The following is a 15,322-nucleotide window of genomic DNA, read 5'->3' on the forward strand; positions in this document are numbered from 1 at the left end:
GTGCTCAGGCCCACAGTGCAGGAGAACTCCCTAGGCTACTTGTTAAATGTTAATGTTTAGGCTCCACCCAGAAGTACCAAATGTGAAGCCTTGGACTCAAGATTTTGTTTCATATCAAGCCCTTATCAAGCCTAAGTACTTGAAAAAGTGACAGTTTCCTGGATGAAAGAGACCGAGTAAGGGAGTAAGACATAGGCAGACAGAGACAGACACAGAGCCCTGTGCCTCAAGACACCTGTTTATTGGGGACACGACTCTGCAACAGGGATGACAGGAATCGTACCAAAAATAGCAATGTCTACAGGGCCCCCGATGGGGCTAGAAGGGTACAGTGCCCCCCACCCCCACCCCTTGTACAAAAATAAACTCTCAGGCCTATGGACCAGCAAAAACTGGCAGAGTGGTTCCTCAACAGGGACACAAGCCTCTGCCAGCCCTGGGACCCCGTTCTTTGACCCTCACCTCTGCCACTTCTAAGGCACTGTGACTCCCCTGGGCTGGGTGGGCACCGCCTGCCCACCCTCTTTCGCCCGCTGCCCCTCCACCTCTGGTCGGCCTGGGGCTGGGATGTGGGTCCCACGCTGCCCCCTGCTGGCTGCTCTACCCAACTACCTCTAGCGCTTCCCCGCTCCAGTGGGGAAAGCTCACTAAGCTAATCACCCCTAAGAGGGCTCCCTACCGCTCCTGCCCCCCTAGTCCTGCCTCTCCCGATCTTAGCCCAGGGCCCTCCTCGCCTTCCAGAGGAGGACTGGGAGGGGTCTCTCCTGATGGTGCTCGGGTATAGGGGGGAGATGCATCAGCCTGGGGCTGCCGGCGACCCCGAGCCCGGCGGCTGTGGTGCACTTGCAGGTGCAAAGCCATGAGCTCGGGGGCTCCAGTGGCAAAGGGGCAGAAGAGGCAGCGGTGGAGGGCACCCCCTGGCCCAGCCTCACCTCCTGGCCCTGCCCGTAGGGACAGGTCCAGGGGTTCAGCCTCACCACCTCGCCCATTGCGCAGGGTCCTCCCAGGGCTAGCAGGCTTCCGACGGGAGCCGGGGCCAGTACTGCTGGCGGGCCGGGGGCTTGCAGTACCCTCCACCCAAGTAGCAGGCTGCTGAGCTGGCTTAGCTCTGGACAGCGGGGCTGAACCCTGCTGGGAAGGGGGTGGTGGCTCAGGGGGTGGTCCCGGACCTGCACCGCTCCTCTGCTCACGGTGGTGACGCTGCAGGTGATACTTAAGTGAGCCAGACTGGGTGCCCGCGTAGTCACAATGTGGACACTTGTAGGGGCGCTCACCTGGGGAGGAAGAGTGAAATAACATCGTGGGATCACAATCGCTGCATACCCCCACTCACATCTGGCTCACTTTACAGACTTCATCCTCAGATCAGGAACGAAACACTGCCTCTCCCAATGACTCTGACTTAATAAATGAACACTTCCCAGCTGATCTCATTTGGCCAATCTGAAAGCTGCCAAACCTCCCTCCAGCCCCTCCCCGTGCAGGAGCCCACCTCCCTCACCTGTGTGTACTCGCAGGTGTACTTTGAGGTGATGCGCTGAGCGGAAAGATTTTCCACAGAAGGGACAATCCTTGCCAGTGGCACCCCGGCCCCCTTCAGGCCGGGCCCCTCCAACCAACAGGCCATTTTCTTCTGAAATAGACAGTTTGAGAGAAAGTTACAGGGGGTCCTTCTGCCCTATCCGAGTCACATGCTCCCACATCCACCTCACAAGCCCGTTTACAGGGACCCGAGGAACTGGATATCTTGGGAGTTAAGAGCTAGTGCCCTCAGAAGGTGGCAAAGCCTCCAGGGGTGGCAGGGGGTTGAGGGGTTCTTTTTAAAAGGAACCCATAGGAGGTGGCTGTAGAGTCAGAGAGGATGTGACTCAGGAAACCCAAGAAAGGAGAGGCCTTACATACCCTGCGTGGCCGTGGATCTTGCCTGGGTCCCAACGGCAGGTGCTGAGTGCCCTGGGCCCTCACCCGGGCGCGGGTGCAGGGAAGCCAGAGGGCCCAGTGATCTGCCCCGGGTCCAGCTCTCCTCCTCAGCCTCCACTGCCGCCGCCTCCTCCTCCTCTTCTGGCTCCTCTGCACGGTGCCGGCGAGCTCGGGCAGGGAGAGTGGAGGGCAGCGGGCGGAAGCCTCCAAAGCTGCGGCCAGCCCCAGGCTCAGCACCCTCACCATTAGGCCGGGCTTCGCCAGCTCGGAGGCTCAGGTAGCCCAAGAGGCTCGCAGGCTCACGGCGCTCAGCTGCAGTGGGCGCCGGGGCCAAGAGGAGTGCAGGGCCCAGTGGCTCATAGGCCAGCAGACCCAGGTCAGGAGGCTGGGGGGCCCGGGCAGGCCCTGAGCCAGGCCCTGGGGCACGCAGAGGGCCCAGCTTGCTGGCGTGCACCTTCATGTGGTTCTTAAGGAACCAGGGCTCCTTGAAGCAGCGGCCGCACACAGGACACGCATGATCGAAGGAGGCCTTGTGTTTGCGCATGTGGCCCTTGAGAAACCAGGACTGTGTAAAGCTCTGGCCACACACTTGGCAACGGAACTCCGGAGGCGCAGGGGGCTCCTCTGGAACTGCAGGAGCCGGGGCAGGGGTAGCCTCACGTTCCTGTGGCTCAGGTTCTGGCTCGGGAACCGATCTGGGTTCAGGTTGTGGTGCAGGCTGAGGCTGAGGTGCCGCGGAGGTGGCCGCCAGGGGGCGCTCAGAAGCCCCATGTACGGTCAGGCTGTGGTGCAGCAGCTCCTCTTCCTGGCTGGAGCCGAAACTGCACAGGCTGCACTTCCAGGGTCTGTGCAGGATGTGCAGGTGGCGTTCACGCTCCGCGGAGGTGCGAAACTTGCCTTTGCAGTAGGGGCAACGGAAGGCAGACGACGATGAAGGAACCTGAGGCCGTGCGAGGCCCTCAGCGGCTGGGGTGGCCTGCATGCCGCCAGAGGTTCGCGCTCGCCCCAGTCTGGCCTCGCGCAGTAGGGCACGCTCCTCCAACTCCAGCAACAGGCGCGCCGCGGGGCTCCGGGGTCGCTCCGGCTGGTGCGTTCTCAGGTGCGAGCGCAGCAGAGCCCGCTGCGCCGCGCGGTGGCCGCAGTGTGGACACTGGAAGGCCTGGGCACCCGGGTGCGCTCGCAGGTGCAAGGCCAGAATGGAGTTGAATCGGAAGCGCTTCCCGCACACGGGGCAGGGGAAGCGTCGATCGCCTACACGGCTCTCAGACCAGCCCACCGCTCCCATCCCGGGCGACCCCGCGCTCACGCCTGGCCCGTTGGAGTAGCGCTGCAAATCCAGTTCGCCGTCGAAGGCAGGTGGTGATGGCGCTAAGTGGCCGCTGGGGACACGGGGACGTGAGCCCTGTGAAAAAAGATGAGCATAGAGCAAAGGCTGGAGAATGGTGATCTGTGAGTTAGCAAAGGCATCAAAGGCCAGAATACTAGGGAAGAAGGGTTGGGGCCTGATCCAGAACAGCTGGTGCCACTCACCTCTGGAAGGTGGGGAATGGGTGGGGACTGGCTGTTGGGGCCAAGGAGACAGTTTCCAATAGGTGGTAAAAACAGAGGTGGGCAGGGAAGGGAGTACCGTGGTAGGTGTTCGGTAGGTATTTGTGGGTTCAGGCCAGAATTTCACTCACCTCCATGGACCCCCTTCACATTCTTTGGTTCTGGGGAGTGCAGGGACGAGGAGGAAAAGCTGCTAGTGAAGGCAACAGGTGTTGAGGAGCTAAGACGAGAGAGTTTTGGAAGAAAAATAAGCCCTGATTTTCAGCAAGGGTAAGAGTCACCCTCAGTTCCAGGCTCTTAGCACCCTGTATTCCTGAAACCTCTTTTCCTATTGGCATCCTAAGGCACAAGGGTGCCGCTGACCTCAAAAATAGCACCCCTTGATTTGCCAGGCCCAAAAGCTTTCCTGATGATCCAAATTTCTTCCCCCTAATTATACATTTTAAAGGCCTGGTCCAGACCACCACCACCACCTTACCACCTGGTGGTGGGGGCAGTATCACAGTATACCTCTCTTCCATGTGGGTGGAGCTCTGCACCTTGATCAGTACCTGAGAAGGGCTTGCCATGCCCCCCAGTTATCCAGGTGGGACCAGTCACTCTCAGACCCTTAACTGACCAACCAGCCAAACATCCTTCCAGGTTCCCTGGTCCTTGCTTCTGTCCTTACCCTTTTGGTCTTTCCCCCTCACTCTCCCTCCCTCTCTGCCTGGATTCCTGATCCATTCATTTCCATTCATTACAGAGACTCATTCATGCATGGGAGAGAAACACCTCCCAGCAGCAGAGTCTGGAGACAGACAGAGGGGGAGGGGCATGGAGGGGGAGACAGCCAGAGAAGGAAAGGAGAGTTGGGGGAGGAGTGGAAGTTAAGGGGCACTGCCAGCCTGAGGGAAGGGTTAAAAACTGCAAATACCATCTAGGATTCTTCCCATTTCAAACCTTGGAGCCTGCAGTTTGATGGGGCATCTCAGCCCCTTTGTCCAGAGCTGTTCCGAAGCAGGCTTTCCTCCTCTCTGCAGGGGAGAGGCTTCCTCACACAAGAGGAGGATTACACTGGCTCTGAGCTCAAGAGGCTGGAGTGAGGGATGGGGGGCGGGGCCGCGCCATCTGCACAGATAGGGCTCGGCACATGCTCTGAACAGGAAGGGGTTAAATTCTCCAGCTAAAATTCCCTAGGCCTGAGATGGTGCAGAGCTCCAGAGGTAAGGAAGAAGTGCACAGAGAGGAAGAGGATGGGGGGCAGGGGCCCAATTCTAAGCAGCAGAGGTCAGCTTTTGGACTTAGAAACTATCCCAGAATTAGAATGAATGGAAACAGGCCTGGGAAGATGGGAGAAGTCATCCAGTCTACCAGTCTACCTTCCTTCACCCCTGCAGCATTGTATATGGTCAAGGCTGGATGAATGTAGGCCCAGTGACGCCCACCCCTGCCTGTGATAGGATATTTGAAATATAAAGAACTTTCTACAACAGGCATTATGAAACCAAAATGAGTTACCAAGAAAGAAAAGGACTCAAGCGGTTTTTTTGTTTTGTTTTGTTTTTTGCTTACAGATCTTTAAGAGAAGAGAACTGGGCCAGGAATCTGCCCTCTTAGCAGAGAAAGGGCTCTGGAGATTCAAAGCTGCCTTATTTTGAACATTTAGTAAATGTGGTAAGACTCCATGAAGGGGAAAGTACCTGTTAACATGGAGAATCTGGGCTTTGGGAGATTAATTGTCTGAGGGCCACTAGACAGCCACCACTACTGCTATGACATGTGCATTTCTGTAGCTCCAAATTCAGGGATCCTCTTACCATCTGGATCCTCCAGATAAACCCCCTTCCTAGAGCCAAGAGCCTAGCCAGGTTCACTATTTCATGAAAGGTGAACTAGAATAATAACCCCAGTCTGAACATTACTTGCCCCACAACTTTCAGTCAATCACTTAACCTTTCAGTATACACATCTGTAAAATAAGGGTGTTAGACTAATTCACAATATTGATATTTTCCAGCTCGAAAGTGTCATAGTTCTAAGTCCAAGACTCTTCTGGACCCTAGAGATGTTAAAACATATGGTCACTTCTTCAGTACCATGGAGAGAGCAGTGGGCTACCAGAGAAGCCACTTTGGCCACCTCAGTACCACAGATAGAGCTATGAAGTGCTAGAGGGGTCACGTTTCCCATTTTAGCATCACAAATAACGAATTGAGAAAAGCTAGAGAATTTTTTTTAATTTAATGGGAACCATAGGGAGAAGAAAAAAAAGTGGTACCAGAGGGATTATTTTGGCCTTTTGGATGTCACTGAAAATAGACTGAGGTAATAGAAAATAGATGAAACTAGGAAATTTTTAATTAGCTATAAGGAGTGTCCTGACAGTTACAGTTTGTACATCCTGGAATGAGTTACTGAGGCATCGTATTTGGGTCCATCACATTCTGTTGCTCTCCTGGGGATTCCCGGAACATCCTGGTGTACAGCCAATCTGGTATATTCAGAGGAAGCAGATGGCCGGGGAAGGGGGGAGGAGGGAGGCTGGGAATACTGCATGGTCATAGCTGACTAACCTATGGGCACATATTTTGATTCTGAGAAAATTCTAGGGCCCCTAAAACTGCCTGTAGGACAGCAAGCAAAACACCTCAAGGGAAGCTGGCCTCGTTTCTGAACCAAAAAGAGCAAGAACAGAGCAAAGCTTCTCCCCAACACACACACACACACACACACACACACACACACACACACACACACACACACACCCCGACAAAAACCCACTTTACACACAGCAATCTCCAGGACTGAAAGTGATATGTAAGACCCAAACTGAAACTGAATTCCCAGTGGAAAAATTCCCCCAGAGGGCAGCCTAAAATCAACAAAATTCACTGAGAGGCCCAGTGAAGACTGCCTCAATCATCTCCACACTAAGCCAGATTCCCAGGCAACCGACCTCAGGAGGGGAGAGCACTGCCAAGGACTGCGATTCTACGAACTGGCTTGGAACCTAAGTCATGCATGCATTGCCCGTGGACAATAATCGAGTTTTCTATACTCAAGCCTTAAACACCAGCCACGAGACTTGGCCAGACAGTAGCACTGACCTACTTTTCATCCCCACTGGGAATCAGGGGTTATCTTGCCCTTATTTGGATTCTACACGGCTATAGGGCCAAAGATAGGAATCAGAATATTTCCAAAGCAACAGGCCAACTACTCCCACATGTTAGGAACACTGGTGGGTACAAGGATGTCAACCATCAAAGCTTACTGAGTAAAGAAAGATGGGTGTTTGGTGAAAATTATAAACAACGACAGGTACACAGAAGCATCTGCTAAATGGAGAACCAACTGGACTGTCCCTTCAGCCCTGTGGTTTAAAAGTTTCTAGGGTCAAAGTATAAGAAGCAAAGGTTCAGGATCTTTGACATCTAGTTGTAACTAGGCCTCTGTCTCTGGTCATCTCTAACACTTGATGTTTTTCCCTCTGTTGTGAATCCTACACCTCCCAAGTCTGCTAACAATCATGATAACCACTGTGCTAGAAAGGATTAAAAGGAAAAGGAGTTTTTCTGGTGGTCTAGAGTCAAGACCATCCTAATCATAGTCATGGAACAGTTCCCTTTTATGGTCTCCTCTCCATGGGCTCTAAACCTCGATAACCAGGTAGCTCCTCCAAACCCACCCTATACAGCAGCCTGCCACCTTGTACACCCAATTCTTGGTAAATAAAGCCTCCTTCCCCCTGTCCTCACTATTGAGATGGGACACGGACCCTCAGTCATGGACTCCAAACATACAGCAGGAGATGACAAGAAGCTACACCTGCTGCCACCCTACTATGATGAATCTTACCCGAGGCATGTCCTAACTTGACCCTGATTCTGAAAGTTCTGGATAACCTGGATTTGAGGAAGGGGGACATGTAGCTTAATTTCTATTAACTGGAGCTGACCTGAGAAAAGTCAGTCCTAATGCCCAGGTAAGCATAAGCATCGGATCTTCAGACCGGGGGTGGGGGAGACAGGAGGTGGGCAAGAGAGTCCTTGGGAAAAGTCCCCTCCCAGAAATCGGTTGGCAAGTAGGGTTGGACCTGTGATCCCGTGTGAGAGCTTCTTCCTGAAGCACCCAGACCCCTCCCAGGGAAGATAAGCCAGAAGAACCATGGGGGGCAGGGTTGAGAGATAGGGAGGCCAGGACTCTGCTACCCCGGCCAGGAGAACAAAAGCTGTTACAGCCGCCTCCGCCGCTGCTGCCGCGGGCCGAGCTCTTTGTGACACTTTGTTTGGGACGCAGAGAGGGAAGCACCCCCCATCCTCTCCCCTCCCCCACCCTCCCCACTCCCGGAGAGTTTGGGTTCCTTCCCCCTCCCCCACCGGCCCTACCTGGGCCGGGGGGCGCTCGTCTTCCCAGGCTCGCGGCTCCAGCGCCCCGAACCCCCAGGCCCCTCGCGCCCGGCCTTCGGGCCCCTACAAAGACACTCGCCACCCCCGCCCCCAACCCACCCCCGCAGGCCCTTCCCCTTTGGTGTCCGCTCCCCCGGCTCCCCCACCTGGCCCCCCTCCCTCGGGGGCCCCCTAGCTCTCCAGGCTTCGGAGGCCGCCACCCCCACCCCGCCCCCCCAGGAGCTCCGGGCGAAGTTTGCTCGGGGCCGAGCCGGCGCCCCTCCCCCGCCCCCGCCCCCGCCCCCTGCACCTGCTCCGAGGCGGGCGCGCGGAGCGGCCCCCCCTGGGGGGGAGGGGGCGAGGGCGGGGGCGGGCGGCGGACGGGGGGGGGCCAGGAGCGGGGGGGAGCGGCTACTCACGAGCTCCGGGCGGGCGGCGGCGGAGCGGGCGGCGGCGGCGGCGGGCGGCGGGCCGGCGGCGCGGGCGTCAGCGTTACGTGGGGCCGGGGGAGATGCGCCGGGCCCCGGCCCCCCCGCCCCCGGCCCGGCCCCCGCCCCCTCCCCGGTCCCCCCGCCCCCGGCCCTGGCCCGCATTGTGTGCGGCGGGAGGCGGCCCGGCCATTAGCATGCGGGGGGCGGCGCGGCGGGGTTTCGAGCGCGCGGGAGCACGGCTCTGGCTCTGGGGACTGGGAGCTGGGGACCCCGGGAGCCGCGCGAGGCGGCCGCCAGGGGCGGGGTGCGCGCGGTTTGGAGACGGGGGGCACTGTCGGAGGGAGGGAGCGAGGAGGGAGCGGGGGTGGGGCGCACAGACGATTCCAACCGGAGACTGGAAGAGATTTTGAAAGGTCATCTCGTCCTTCCCCCAGCCTCCGAGCAGGACCGCCCCTCCCACCCTAGACCCGGACATACCAGGGAAGGGGTTGGCGCGGCCGCCGCTTCTGCCCCAACATGCACAGACTCGGGAAGTTCTTCCTGGGGTTTTATCTTAAAGCCTCTCCCTTACAATTTCTGTCTCTCTTTTGGGGGAGGAGGAGGGGCGATTATAGAGATAGTTAATGTCTGCCGTATAAGAAACATTATTAAAGTTACTCTTCGGTCCTTTCTGTTCTTGATGAACAATTCTGGCTCCTTCCTCTCGAATTCTATTTTCCATTCTTTACGATACTTTAACGGCTCTTCAATGCAACAAATATTTACTGAGTGCTTACCTAGGACCAGGCACTGTGCTTAGCGCGGTGGGGGCTGCTCACACGGAGGGGGGGTACTTTCCCTGGAGGAGGAGGAGATTGTAGTCTGGAGGGTGGCCACAAACTTGTATTATATTCAGATTTAATGAATATTTACTGAATACCTGTTCACATGTAATGTCACATACTCCTTACAATAATCCTCTAATATAATTAGTTCGCATTTACATGTAAGAGAAATGAGGCTTCAAGGAGTCACCCCACTGGCCTGCAAGTTCAGGGTTCCTCAATGCAAACCCAACATGTCACATTGCCATTAAATAAAAATTCACATGGGGATTGAGGAGAGAGGAGTAGGCACTCAGCAATTCTCTAGATCCCTTTAAAATGTGATTCCCACCGTTCAGGAAAGAAGAGGATGCAGTGTTCCAATAATACTTGCGCAGCACTGAGTGGGGCAGAAGTATAAGGAAAACCACTTGCTTTCCAGGAGCCTGTGTCCTGGTACTCCCTGGGGTCTTCTGGTTGAGTTTCACCTATCCTCAGGAACAGTAAATAATAATCATAGCCAGTAACGTTTATTGAGCACTTAAGTGCTGAGTGTTGGGCTAAGCTGGTTCATATGCGTTTTCTCTTTTAATGCTCAAGGCAACCCCCAGAGATTAGTGTTAATTTCCCTTTATAGATAAGGAAACAGATTAACTTGCTCAAGGTCATCCAGGTAGATCAGGGACTTGAACATAGGTCTGTTTGTCTCCAGACTTTAGGCTCTGCAGATGGCCTTTCCTTTGTTCTACAGAGTATATATACAGGTCCAGCTGGTTTTGCTTCTTACTGTAGAAATAAATGTCCCCACTTCAGCTTCTGAATAAGCCTTTTAGTATATCAGTGTCAGGCACATCAATATGACCTCATCAGCACCATTAATGGTTATTAAGCATTCACCCTGAATCAACAACCCATTCACAGGCATATTGTTAGCTCCCTTTTATCATTGAACACTCTGAGGTTCAAATAGGTAAAAAAGTTAAAATAATATATCCAAGACCACATAGTTGGGAAAATGGCAGAGCTGAGATTCTAGCCTAGGCCACAGTCACCTTTTCTGTGAGAAATAGTGTTGTAATAGCATCCTTCCCAAGACTGACCATTTGGGGACCATGTTCTGTATATGTCTAAGTGCAAGTTACCACTGAGTCAGAAATGATCCTCATTACTAATAAATGGGGCTCCCCATCCACTTAGCCAGTGTTCACCTCAGTGTTCACCTCAGTGTAAATCATCAAGAAAGAAGAGGGCTGGGGTTTAGCTCAGTGGCACCTCGCCTGCCTTGCAAGCACGGACAAAGGGGCAAATGGTAATGAGAAATCTAGATAGTAATATAGCATCCCATTAGAGCAAAACAAGTAATTTGAGGAGGAAATCAAAGAAAAGAAAAAGATTAGATGGAAACACGGGGAAACTGAGGTCCAGTGTGATAATGTCCATGGGGTGAGGTGAGTGAACCCAAAAGAGGAACCCAGGATGGGAAAAGATGGGGGCAACAGGAAATGGGAACAAAGTAAGGAGGTGTCTTGTGAACTGAGGTTGGTGAATGCCCAGGGCCACTTCCTGTATCTTTAGGCCCTCACAGGGACCTTTGCCCCACCACACCCCAGCCCTGACAGCCTTCCTCTGCCAGGACTAATTTATTCTTGCTCTGAATTACCTATCCCCTAAGGAGTCCCAGAACGAAGCAAGGTCCCTTCTTTTTGGAGTAGCTGCTTCAGACTAGGTAGGTGTAAGGTGCTGGGCCTCAATTCCCTGAGTACTGAAAGTGGGCAGAGGAGGTAAATGGAAGAGATGTTGTGTCTTTTAATGCGTGCCTTCTGAAAGACTTTGTAATGAATTTTTCCGGCCTAGGAAGCACCCAGCCTTCATGGTCAAGAAAGCCCCCATGGAGGATAGAGCTGATCAGCAAGAACAGGAGAGACCCAGTCTTCGTCTGGAAAAGCTACAGGACTGGGCAAGGCACAGGCAAAGTGCACACCTCTTGGTGCTGGCGGTGAGGCTAGGCTGCCCCATTCCAGGTCTCAGCATGTCTACTTGTGCCCAATTCAGTTCCAGCCATGTTCCAGGAGCACCTATCATGTGCTAGAAACTGTGTTAGGCTCCGGGTGGGAGGAGAGTGGAGGAAATACAGAAATAGGCAAGACGAGACCCTTAATCTCCAAGTAGCTTCTGTTATGTGGGGGAAAACATACAGATAAGTAAACTACAACATAAGGCAGAACAAATAAAATGGTATTTAAAATTTAAATATCACTTCCTTCACTGCCTTTGGTTGACTATTTTCCTTCCTACCATGCATTCATTCCAATCCCTGAGTTTTACAAGGGGCAAGGGTTCTACAGAGGAAAGAGTCCTTGACAGTTCCCCCCAGCTACCTTGTCCTGGCCTCCAGGTGAATCAGCTATGGCTGGCAGTAGTTGTGGTGCCCTTTGCTGTCTCAGTCGCCTGCCTGAACTCTGCTTGTCACATGGCCACAGCACTGCCACTTGCACCTGGAGCCTCAGTAAGACCTATCACAAGGGAGGGTGGAAGGAAAGTCCCAGGGGCAACTCCCTAATGGAACCAGAGTTTGCCACTTGCTCTTCTCACCATGCAGGGTCTCCTTACAGGAATTGTCACCCTTGAGCTACGAAGAGCACCTCGCCTGTGGAAGGTGAGAGGGGAAGAGTGCAGTACTGTCCTCCCACCTGCCCCCCAATAGACACAGACACACAGACACACACAACTACCTCAGCCTAGCAAGTAAGTGACTCTGTAACTATTCTTAACTAATCTTACCAGCTGTCTAACCCGGACTGGCCTAAAATACTAAGGAGAGAAAACAACAAGTTAGAGAGCTAATAGCCTTGTTGGGAACTGAAAAAGAACAGGAGCTGAGTTCTGTTTACAGCTAGGCTCTAGGTGGGGCTTGTGGTTGGAATGAGTCCCTCAGGCTGGATAGGGCTGACCTGGCTCACTGGCAGGTTCGGGCCATGATGATATCGAACACCTTCAACCTCATCTTGGGCTTCATTGCGCTGGTGGTGGAGGTGATGAAGACAGCCTTGGGGCCTGCCTCTACTGCCCACTCTCAGGTACGGGCCAATGAAGGAGCCTGGGGCAAGAGGAAATAGGGAAAGGCAGGGCAAGGAGGAACAGGTGCCAGGTCCCTACAGCATCCTCAGTTCTGTCTACCTGCAGCCGGCAGGCTTGCTGGTGCTCGAACTCAGCGCTGAGGCCTTCACCACAGGAGGAGTGCTGATCTCAGCATATGCCCTACTGTTGCTGAACCAGAGAAAGCCAGGATGCTTCAGGAACCAGAGTCTGCACTACCAGGAGCTGCAGGAGGTATTGGGGACAGGCAGGAGAACATGGAGCAGCTACTAGCTATTTTTTCCACTAGCAATCTGTAAGGAAGACAGTGGGGCGGGAGGCAGATTAAGAAGACCTAGATTGAAACTGGTTTTCTGGCTTTGGACATTTCTACTCTAATGGTGGGTAAAAGGGGATTGGGTATCCAAATGATTGGGACCAGAAGAATAGGTACGTATAGGAAGCTGTGTATATTGGTAAGGCTTTGAGAAAAAATGGGGGAGGAGAAAGGTGGGGTTTTTTTGGGGGGGGGGGGTACCAGGGATCGAATTCGGGTCCTTGAGCTTGCGCAGCAGGCAGCAAAACCACTGAGCTAAATCCCCGGCCCAGGTGGGGGTTTTTTGTGGGTTTTTTTGGTACCGGGGATCCAACTCGGGTCCTTGCGCTTGCGAGGCAAGTGGCAGAACCACTGAGCTAAATCCCCGGCCCTGGAGAAACCTATTTTTCTTTGGAGTTTCTCCTTTCTCATCCCTATAGCTGGCTCTCTCCTCTGTCTGGTTTTCAGGGCCTCTCAGAGGTGGAGGAGGTTCCCAGTTTGGAGAATGGTCCCAATGCAGCCAGCATAGAAAATGGAACAAACGAGTGTGCCAGCGAGGGGAAGCAGACAGATGCTACTGCCCTTCAACCCTAAAGGTCCACTGCCCAGATGCTCTGCTTCTCACCCCACCAAACTCAGAAGCTAACCAGACTCCCTGGCACATGCATAATGTCCTCTTCCCTTCTGCGCTGCATAAACATATACCAAGGCGAGAGACCTCCTTCCCATTCTTATCTTCCTTTCCCACTGCCTCTTCGCACAGCTTCATTTCTGCCTCATCTCGCTGTCTTTCCGTCCATCATTCACAATTTCATTCGCTCCAGGTCCGGATTCCTACACACACCAACCCTGCATCCACATCCCTTCGACCCAGGTCCTGGTTAGACTAGCAGAGACTATAAGTCCCAGGATGCCCAGCTACCCCGTGGCCTGCTGGGAAATAAAGAGCCTTCCCTTCCCTTCCCTCCGAGGCGGGGGAGCTGTGCATCTGCTGAGTGACGCGAGGAGCTGGAAGTCAGGTCCTCACCGAGGATCCTCGGACGCGACCACTGGCCCGCGTGGGGGGAGGAGGCGGGCGGGCAGCCCCGCACAGGGGCGCCAACACCGCAACCTTGAAACGTACGGCTGACTCTGCCCCACACCACTCTGGCCAGCAGCTTCGGAGCCGGCGAGGGCTGGGGGCTGGCGCTTGGCAGAACTGGCGACCCAGGGGCAGGCGCCGCGCCCCCTCGCACGAGTGCCCAGGTCCAAGGTCCTGAGACTTGGAGCGCGCGCGAGAAAGGGGTTGGAGATGATGACTCAGAATCGCGGGGCCTTACTCGTTCCCCTCCCCCGTGGCCTGGGCCCGGTGGGCAGGCGAGTGGGCCTGGCAGGCAGGGGGAGGGACGTGGCGACCCGACCTAAGACTTTCCCGCCTCTTGCGAGCAAGCCGGTGTGACGAGCCCGCGTTGCCGCCGCCCTTAACGAGGCGGGAGCGGCACTGCGCAGGCTCACCCTCTCGGCAGCTCCGGGAACCTTTGATCCCTGGCTGCGGTCCGGTTGCTGAAGCTCAGGTTGCACTCAACCCCCCACCATTTATGACCTTTGCAAATGTAGGAAGATGACGAGTTCGGGTGGGCTTGGGGAAAGCCCAGGAAAACTGGGAGTCCCAATAGCACCAGCCGGGCAGAAATTAGAAATTGACCAGAGCTGGAGTACTAAGAGAACTCACCCCAAATTCACATAGTGCCCAGGATGGGTGTTCGCCTCACACTGATTTTTGTTCTCACTTGAGAAGGCTTCTTTCCCTAGAGAATGCTGCTGCTCCAGGCTCAGCCAAGCCCAGGCACCAATGAGGGTAGAGTGCAGCCTGGCTGCCTTGCCTTGCCACTGCAGTGGCGCCAGTGCACCTCCTTTTTGCTGTGACACCTTGGGAGTGGTAAAAGTCGCCCTATGACAAAGTTAAATGCGAGTACGAGTGGGTGGGGACAGTTCTGGGATCAGGCTCCGGAATGGAGAAGACAAAATCTGAGCCGCCTCCTTTTCCTCCCCTAATCTAACTGCCAAGATAATGGAGAGCTCATGTGTAAAAGACTCTGAGGAAAGAGTACTGTAATTTTCTTCAGAGTCAGGTGGTGGTAGTAGATGAGGAAGCTGGGGAGAGAAATAAACAATTTGCTTTGTCTTCCGGGTTTTAGTGATGAGATCAGAAGTCTAGATACCGGGTTCTATTTCTTAAACGCAGTGCCCATACAAATGGACCTTGTAGCCCTCAGGTTAGGCTAGGTTATACTGTGGTAACTGCTAAAACCTTAGTGATTTACAACCACTTAACATAGGTTTAGTTCTGGCTCTGCTCATTCTGTTACTCAGATACCAAATCTGATGAATCTCACTATTTTGAGGTCCTATTGTGTCATCATGAGGCTTAAGGTTACCTCCTTCAGAATGTAGAGCAAGCAGGAAGAATTTGTCCCCCGAAGGGACATGTGTTACTTGGTCAAAGCAAGTCATATAGCCACACTCAAGTTCAACGAAGTAGGTAAGGCAGTCTTCATATATGTAGAAGGAGAGGAGAAGCAGAAATACTTCAATTAAAAGAAAAAGGGTTAGTCATTTGATAATTCTTTGACAGCTTAGTTTCTACCAAAAGCTACCTTCTAGAAGGTAGGTTCACTTCTGTTTCTTTGGTTTGGTTCTGTGAGGCCCTAAGTAAAATTATTAATAGAAATTATTCCTCAAAAAGCAACAGGACTGGGTGTCAAGAAATCTAGATTCTGATTCTGTTATTTGGGCAACTCAAATCTCTCTGAACTACCTTTTGCTCACCTGAAGGTTATACTCATATATTTGTCCTCTTATTGGAATGTCAAAGCTAAA

At 53.8% G+C, this 15,322-nt stretch overlaps 2 protein-coding genes across 9 annotated transcripts; one reads left to right on the top strand and one right to left on the bottom strand.

Annotated features, from left to right (window-relative positions):
• Positions 1-212: 212 nt before the first annotated feature.
• On the bottom strand, positions 213-14,374 carry Znf219 (zinc finger protein 219). Of its 6 annotated transcripts, XM_087197135.1 has the most exons (6): positions 8,747-8,856; positions 8,258-8,663; positions 3,600-3,688; positions 1,903-3,322; positions 1,502-1,633; positions 213-1,274 (listed from the first exon to the last, which is right to left on the bottom strand). In XM_087197135.1, the coding sequence occupies exons 3-6, from the start codon at positions 3,603-3,605 to the stop codon at positions 676-678; spliced, it is 2,157 nt and encodes a 718-aa protein (XP_087053261.1). In that variant the 5' UTR covers positions 3,606-3,688; positions 8,258-8,663; positions 8,747-8,856; the 3' UTR covers positions 213-675. The 6 variants fall into 6 exon arrangements, with proteins under 6 accessions (XP_087053261.1, XP_004865092.1, XP_087053263.1 ...); XM_004865035.3 differs by lacking the exons at positions 8,258-8,663; positions 8,747-8,856 and adding an exon at positions 14,175-14,374; XM_087197137.1 differs by lacking the exon at positions 8,258-8,663 and having other exon boundaries at positions 8,747-8,875.
• Positions 9,036-14,181, top strand: Tmem253 (transmembrane protein 253). Of its 3 annotated transcripts, none has more exons than XM_004865032.3 (7): positions 9,036-10,798; positions 10,927-11,068; positions 11,468-11,578; positions 11,672-11,728; positions 12,039-12,149; positions 12,256-12,402; positions 12,932-14,181. In XM_004865032.3, exons 2-7 carry the CDS (start codon positions 10,943-10,945, stop codon positions 13,055-13,057), a joined length of 678 nt encoding a protein of 225 aa, XP_004865089.1. In that variant the 5' UTR covers positions 9,036-10,798; positions 10,927-10,942; the 3' UTR covers positions 13,058-14,181. The 3 variants fall into 3 exon arrangements, with proteins under 3 accessions (XP_004865089.1, XP_087053265.1, XP_087053266.1); XM_087197139.1 differs by having other exon boundaries at positions 11,685-11,728; XM_087197140.1 differs by lacking the exons at positions 9,036-10,798; positions 10,927-11,068 and having other exon boundaries at positions 11,160-11,578; positions 11,685-11,728.
• Positions 14,375-15,322: the final 948 nt, after the last annotated feature.

Source organism: Heterocephalus glaber, unplaced genomic scaffold (assembly GCF_053883595.1).
Source record: "Heterocephalus glaber isolate CG9 unplaced genomic scaffold, H.glaber_assembly_v1.0 deba00001662, whole genome shotgun sequence".
Taxonomy (NCBI): Eukaryota; Metazoa; Chordata; class Mammalia; order Rodentia; family Bathyergidae; genus Heterocephalus; species Heterocephalus glaber.

Excerpts from the sequence above, each read along its gene's own strand:
- Znf219 (XM_004865035.3), bottom strand. Across the intron at positions 1,634-1,902 it reads AAGATCCACGGCCACGCAGG|AAGAAAATGGCCTGTTGGTT; the intron begins GTATGTAAGGCC and ends TGTCTATTTCAG. Across the intron at positions 1,275-1,501 it reads ACACCTGCGAGTACACACAG|GTGAGCGCCCCTACAAGTGT; the intron begins GTGAGGGAGGTG and ends CTTCCTCCCCAG.
- Tmem253 (XM_004865032.3), top strand. The coding sequence starts at position 10,943 with ATGGTCAAGAAAGCCCCCATGGAGGATAGAGCTGATCAGCAAGAACAG. Across the intron at positions 11,579-11,671 it reads CACTTGCACCTGGAGCCTCA|GGTCTCCTTACAGGAATTGT; the intron begins GTAAGACCTATC and ends CTCACCATGCAG. Across the intron at positions 12,150-12,255 it reads CCTCTACTGCCCACTCTCAG|CCGGCAGGCTTGCTGGTGCT; the intron begins GTACGGGCCAAT and ends GTCTACCTGCAG.